This window comes from Hordeum vulgare, chromosome 4H (genome assembly GCF_904849725.1).
Source record: "Hordeum vulgare subsp. vulgare chromosome 4H, MorexV3_pseudomolecules_assembly, whole genome shotgun sequence".
NCBI classification, from domain to species: Eukaryota; Viridiplantae; Streptophyta; class Magnoliopsida; order Poales; family Poaceae; genus Hordeum; species Hordeum vulgare.
In genome coordinates, this window is record NC_058521.1 from 570,484,558 (window position 1) to 570,491,773 (window position 7,216).

The following is a 7,216-nucleotide window of genomic DNA, read 5'->3' on the forward strand; positions in this document are numbered from 1 at the left end:
GGGATCCGACGACCGATTGTTCGAGGAAAATCAGACGAGGAGGAAACGGACCACGCCGACGCGCTGCCACATCTACTTTTGATGCACGGCACTGCGCGTCTAGTGGTAACAATATGTGATTTATCTCCGTAGCATGTTCTCGGTTGTTCTTCCTGTAGAATTTTTTTAATTTGCATGCGATGCGCCAACGGTAGAACCCAACACCCTGGCCTCCGCTGGAGTGAGTTGCGGCCACATACGGATCCAGGTAGTGGACCTTTAAGTTACCTACAAAAAATTAATCCAAGCTTGTCTATTAGAAATATATCATTCCGACAGTTTCATATAGCCCAAAGTAGCGCACATACTCCTATCCAAATATGTATCATAATAGTTGAGTCAACCCCATTTAGCCATGCCCTAAATAACGTCTTAATACTATTGGACGAGTGATGTTGAAGGCTATATGAATTGAGTATCATAAATGGATCTCCATCAACCTCCTCACAAGATGAAGCCATTCGTTCCATCGGTCTCCTACTATCGACGTACGAAACTGAATATTTAGAGGTATCAACTATAATACTATGGCAACATATGCATCCTTACATTTCACAATATTATACAAAGACGGGTATTGTATAGCTAGCGGTATCTCACCTAGCTACATATCCTCCCAGAATCTAGTGGACTGAGTGTTCCCACTGATGAATTTTGGTCTATGGAAGAAAGTTGCTTTCATTTTCATCATCACCTTCCAAAAAGGTGAATTATTTGGTCTAACGGTAACGTGGGCCATTGTTTTAGAATGTAGGTATTTATTCCTTAGTAACTTTCAGTCTGAATAGAAAGCCTAAATAACCACTTGCTGAGTAGGCATCTGTTTTTTACCTCTAAATCCTCAATACCTAGCCTCCCTCCCCCGTTCCTCGGGACGGCAAATAATATACCATGTAGTAAGCCTGTATTTTCTCCTATTCTCATTGTTTTGTCAAAAGAATCTTGATCGATAGAAGTCTAATCTTTTCCGTATCCCCGCGGTATTTGAAAGAAAGATAGGAGGAACATTTGCATACTCTTAAGTACTGAGTCTATCAGTACCAGCCGGCCTCCATATGACATAAGCTTATTCTTCCAGCAGCTTAGTTTTTTTTTCAAATCGATATTCGATACACTTCCATTTTTTGTTAGATAGTTCATAATGGTGAATTAGTATACCTAGGCTACCCATTCACATCCAAATAATTATCGGTAAGCATCTTGTTCACCTTTGACTTTCCTAAAGCAAAACGGTTCGCTCTTATTAAAATTGATCTTCAATCCGGACAGTTTGGTGGTTCCTTTCTTCATTGAATGGAACATGAGGAGGGCACATATATCTATTTTATTGCATGCTCATATATAGATCCGATTGTTACATGGACAAAAGAGCTACATGGGACGTAGAGGATGAATCATACACTGCGGTATGAGTTACTGTTCCTTGTAGTCCTTGTTGTTGTATGGCGCGAAGAGCTCGGCGATCCAGTTGGCCTTGCGGAGCGTGGCGGAGCCCAGGTCGGCGCACATGCCGTCGCTGTCGTGGATGCTGTAGGTGGAGATGCAGTGGCGGCGGTAGAACCGCGTGGTGCGGCGCATGGCGTCGGCCTCGCCGGCGACGTGCCCCATCATGGCCTTCACGGTCGGCAGCTCGAACCTCCCCTCCAGCAGCCCCGACAGCCACCGGCACCGCAGCTCCGACGTGTGCAGGTTCGACACGCTCTCCACGAACCCCACGAACGCCATGTTCGGGATCAGCGGGTGGATCGTGCCACTGCATGCCAAAACAAAACTTCACGTCAGCATCGATCGACGGATATGTGTGGGAGCAAATCAAACATAAGCGCGGCGTATACACGTACCGGTAGAGCGGCATCATGGAAGACTTGCCGACGACGAGGTCGCGGAAGGGCTTTGGCAGGACCTCGCGGAGCTTGTCCTTGCCCTCGAAGCCGGTGGCGAGGAAGACGAGGTCCGCCTCCACCTTGGTGCCGTCGTCGAGGACCACGCCGTTCTCTGAGAAGCACCACCCGGCGGAGGCCCTCTTGAAGCGGACGAGGCCGCGGTCCGCCATGTCGAAGAAGCCCTCCGGGAGGATGGCCATCTGGCAGCTGGCGTAGTCCTCGACGAAGGGGTGGTCCGGCGTCAGACCGTACTTCCCCAGCGGCAGCTTCCACGACAGGTACGACTCGATGAACTTCGACACCCCTGCCCGCTGCACCACCAGAATTCAAAGCAACCCACGCTGCTGTCAGATTGTGATGTACATGCAATAATGTTTTTTGAGGGAATCGTGCAATAATGTTCTTGACGGTGACAAAATAAGGGTGTACGTCTCGAGCATGCACACGTGCATGTTCTTAAGTCCTGATCGTGATGTATCACGTACGTTCAAACGTACGCTAGCTTCTACGTATTTTCCTATATATGTGCATGGGTACGTACGTGTCGGGTACAAGTTTCACACATACCAGTGGACTCATGAGGCGGCAGAGGAGGGATCTGAAGAAGCCCTGGTTGGGCCGCTCATAGAAGAGCTGAGAGAAGCGTGTGGAATAGAACATGAAGAATGGCAAGCCCCAGATGGAGTAGGATGGCACTACCCAGTGCAGGGTCCGCACCAGCATCGTGCACGCCTGCCCTCCCTCGCCTGCAAACAACAAAGCCAACGCAACCGGTTAAGCTCGACATCGACCCATATCAACTAACATATAGTTCTTGTTTCCCCGAGGGAATCTCGACGCGGCCAGTTGCTCATGCTGCTAATTTCAGAAGTTCTAAATCAAGACATGACCAGCCAGGTCAAGCGTCAAGCCGTTTCGGTACCAGCATTGATAACACAATGTTTTGAGGAACCGTTGAAATGTATACTCAAGTCAGTTCGTTAGGCACCATATGGCATCTAGCCAGCTACCAGTCATGTGCATGCGAACAATCTAGTTTGGAAAGTTCGTTTGGAACGGCAGATAATCCTTGTTGCAAATCTGTTACTACGAGTCAAACATGCAAACACTTTGGTGTATATGGTTGAGTGACGCGTAGAATTTTCTTTGACCCCAAGTGGCGTTCTAGCCTAGCATATCGTATTGCTCATGCATGGACCTAGGTTGAAAAGTCAAGTGGTGAGGACACCCGTGGTGTCTGCTACGGTATGATAGGTAAAATACTTAGTTGTCACTGTGTTTAAATTAAGAAGAGACCTACCTAAGCGAGATACATTGTCTATGAAATTATAATAGGCGCTTCATGCAAAACAAAGAATTATAAAGGCGCGTGATGAGGTATGCGATGGGTCAAGACAAGAGTGACCTTTTCTGGAACAGAGTATCCGACTCTCCCAAATCGCTAAGGCACATGTCACCAAATATGGCATGCATTATTAGACATCCACTTCATCGAATGATGGGACGCTTACACAATAAATTATCCTGCTTTTGTTTTGTTGTTAAGCTCTGTGTGAACTTGCTTGGCATATTCTTTTTCTATGATTTCCTCGTATACACGCGTTTACATGAGTACGATAGCTTATCTACCTTGGTTGATTGCTAGTTTCATGCGTAGTTCCATGTTGGATTTTCCATATTTTAGGGGAATTTTGATTCAAATCATGTTGAATCTTTCATGTGCATGGCTAGGAGTATGCTGCTCTTACGCACCTTGGTTTGCCTGAGCACATTCGTTGGCTAGATCGATAGCACTCTTCTTGTACCCAACCACCACCGCCTTCTTGCCTCGCATCAGCTCAACGGTCTCCTCCTCGCTCAGCTTGCAGTAGTCTAGCGAGTGCATGACCGTCCCCTTGAACACCTCCGGCCCCTTCCCCGGCGGGAACACCGGCATCCGCGGCACGTCGCCGTACTTCCCCGTGCACATCACCACGAACTCGAACTTGTAATACTGCACATTCGATCGCGTGTTAAAATATATATGCGCGTGAGATCGATTGAATTCATCAGAACATGGCGCAAAGTATCTCGAAACAAGCATCCAAAACATGTCAAAGTGTCTACGGTACCTGAACGATGTTGGAGTCGCCGGTGACGACGCCGACCTCCCACATGGGCTTGCCCCGGAGCGGAGCCTTACCGGTGCCGCTCCACAGCTCGGTGAACCCGGCCTCGGCGCCGCCGAGGAACTTGATGTCCACCACCTTGGACCCGAACGAGATGTAGCGCCAGAGGTCGAACTCGTCGGCGTAGCCCTCCAGGTAGTCGACGATCTCGGTGTGGGTCGGGAACGACGGGTCGTCGCGGTTCTTCCAGGAGTAGTCGGAGAACTCATAGTCCGGGCGCGGCGTCTGGAGCCGCGTGGTACGATACACGCAGTGCTTCCATACCCCGCCGACGGACGGCGTGGACTCGAACACCACGGGGTCGTAGGCTGCCATCTGCTTCGCCGCGGCTAGGCCGCTGATCCCGCCGCCGATGATGGCCACACGGGATACTGGAGGCACGGCCTCCCTCGTGGCCCGTGCTTCTTGTCCTTGCGCCATGGCCGTCGACACGGAGTGTTGGATGGAGCTGGCTGTTTGTGGTGAGGTGATCGATGGATGGGCGGCTTCTTGCGGGAAAGGGGTGCAGAGCCTGAGGTGTCCTTAAGCTTTGCGAAGGGCTTGTGTGTTGTGTATCGACGAGAACAAGGGTTGGCGTATTTATAGGATCAAGGATGCTAGCATTGGGCTCTTTAGCACTTGAGCTTCCCACTGTGTGTCTTGGTCTCTTAGAAAATGAGACTCAAACGTAGCCAGAGGCCCATAGTAGCAAGCTAGGCCCTGGGTGGGAGCACTGCATACAATACAAGCATACACACAGCAATGTTGTGGAGTACCTGTATAATTTCTGGAAGGCAAATTTTACCATGCTCCCTCTTACCCTTTCTTTTTTACATGTGAGATAAGAGGATAAGAGTTAATCAGACCATTAATTAATGGGATCAAGGGCTCGGATTTATTATATAATTTTACCACTCATGTGAAAAGATGGGGTAAAAGAGAGCATGTCAAAACCCCTCTGGAATCATTATATTGCTTAATTACCCCCACGATATTGCGAATGCTTAAGAGCATAAATACTAGGGCACATAGATTCACCTCAAAGTGCTCTATCCTCCATCTTGTTTGTTTTCTCTAACTTCTATGATTTCATTTCTCTCTAAGCTATATCGTCTTCTTTCTCCGTATTCGTATTCATCATACTATCGTTTGCCATTGCCTGCCGTATGACCTTAAAGAGAGATCCACTTCACGGTTATCTTATATGTCCATTGGCTGCCTTTCTTTAACCTTCATCGTCTTCTTTATCCGTATTCGATGTACCACCTGTATCGTCACCACCAATTTTCTTGTCCTCCCGTTTGCCTTGCCTCGGCCGACTAGACATCCAATACCATGGCCTTGCATCATCTTATGTTTTTGTTGTTGGACAATTGTCGTCTTGGTCTGCCTCTACATTGGCAACACAATGAAACAATTTACCGTGAGCTACGGCACAACTTCCGTCTTCGGTCAGGTCAAGTACAACAAGAGAAAAGGCAAGATAGGGGAGGAGGCCAACATTCACTTGATAACTATCTAGTTAGGCTCCACTAACCTATTTCTCTCGACGTGCAAGTATGTTACCTCCCTGTGCAACATGCCAACATGCATGGAAAAAAGTCCAACCACGGCAGGCAACCATGTGGAAAAAATCATCTCAACATACAAACATGCATACTAGGCTATTATATTTAATAAATATTTCAAAGTAATACAATAATCTACCACAATAAATCATATATATTTTTCAGTCCTATTTTTCATATTATTACTCCAAATATCCATGCTTCATACAATCAAATATCACTGAAATATACTGTAAAATATCTTTGGTACAGCATGCGGGGTATCATCTACTTATAGGATGTTGTCTCATTGGGCTAGCATTATTCCACACACGCACACAAAAAAAAGAAAAACCTGGTGCTGTATGTACACTTGGTCACCACCGACCATAATTAAACTGGCCATGTCCTTTTCGGCCACAAGAAATATATTTCTACCAGTTGATTTCTTGGGAGCAAAGAGCATGGGTTCATTCATGCATGACCGTGTCAAGCCGGCCCCTCCATCTCGTTCTGCTGATCATCTGGATCGGTAGAAACCTAATTGATTTGGACCGGAGAACAAGGAAGGAAGGAAAGGGGTGGGTGTATTGTGTACTGTATACGTAAGTGTAACCCACCGGACCCCCAGTTGCCTGCCCATTTTTGGCTGGGCGCGTGCATATCCCTACAGGGCTATATCTCCCTTGTCTTGTCCCGTCGCCAGCTGAATGTTCCTCTCAGCCCTATCTAAGTCCTGCCTTCGGTTGTTGCCACGTCCTATCGGGGCCTGTCTAGCATGCATGCATGCGGACTATTCTCTCCCTGTCACCGCGGTGTGGAAGCAGCAAACCAAATTAATACGGTGCACTATCGATCAACGCAGGTGGGTTTTGGAGAGACTAGTTTGCTCTCGGCCGGTTTATTCAAGAAGTATGCATGTATGCATATACTCAGCTAATATGGTCGCGGCGACAAACACATTTAATTTCCTATTTGGGCCTCCATGAATATACTCCCTCCATCATAATTTAAAAGGCGTGCATAAAAATTCTTTAGAACCTAGGTAGTTATTGATTAGCTGTGAAATTAGTTAAAAAATAAAATTCACACTACGCATGCATATAGAAGTAGCACATCGGAGTACTAATTAGATGATAGGAATGCATAAAATGCGCCTTAAACCTTATTGATTATGAAAATGCACGTAAATTTACGTGAGGGGGGTAGTATAATATATTGATATGTATATGACCTTAAATGTATCCCATACGGTTCACAAATACTAAGTAATAAGTGGACTAGTTGAAAATCCTCGTCTTTGTGTCTTTGGCCAGACATGAAGACGACGGCGCAAGAATGCTTATTCCTTCTTAAAGGTGTTGCTATGGAAAAAAGTAAACTTAGTTGAAATGCTTATTCCTTATTTTCTCGTATTTTCTAATGGTTCAGTTGTGGTTTTTCTTGTTTTGTACTCTCACCGTTATGGTTTACAGGACGTGTACGTAGTTCTAGATCATTGATTTAACAAGCTAAATATGGATTATATGTCATTAAAATGTATCATTGAATTTTTAAGCGAATGTAGTTTCTCAGCACATATTTTTCATCAAATATAATA

At 46.4% G+C, this 7,216-nt stretch overlaps 1 protein-coding gene across 1 annotated transcript; it reads right to left on the minus strand.

Annotated features, from left to right (window-relative positions):
• Nucleotides 1-1,308: 1,308 nt before the first annotated feature.
• On the minus strand, nucleotides 1,309-4,626 carry LOC123447117 (probable flavin-containing monooxygenase 1). The gene is made up of 5 exons (XM_045123687.1): nucleotides 4,034-4,626; nucleotides 3,675-3,915; nucleotides 2,490-2,668; nucleotides 1,881-2,233; nucleotides 1,309-1,792 (listed from the first exon to the last, which is right to left on the minus strand). Exons 1-5 carry the CDS (start codon nucleotides 4,508-4,510, stop codon nucleotides 1,453-1,455), a joined length of 1,590 nt encoding a protein of 529 aa, XP_044979622.1. The 5' UTR covers nucleotides 4,511-4,626; the 3' UTR covers nucleotides 1,309-1,452.
• Nucleotides 4,627-7,216: the final 2,590 nt, after the last annotated feature.

Coding starts and splice junctions, on each gene's coding strand:
- LOC123447117 (XM_045123687.1), bottom strand. CDS start 4,510: ATGGCGCAAGGACAAGAAGCACGGGCCACGAGGGAGGCCGTGCCTCCA. Junction 3,916..4,033: donor GCGACTCCAACATCGTTCAG/GTACCGTAGACA, acceptor TCGAATGTGCAG/TATTACAAGTTCGAGTTCGT. Junction 1,793..1,880: donor TCCATGATGCCGCTCTACCG/GTACGTGTATAC, acceptor TTTGGCATGCAG/TGGCACGATCCACCCGCTGA.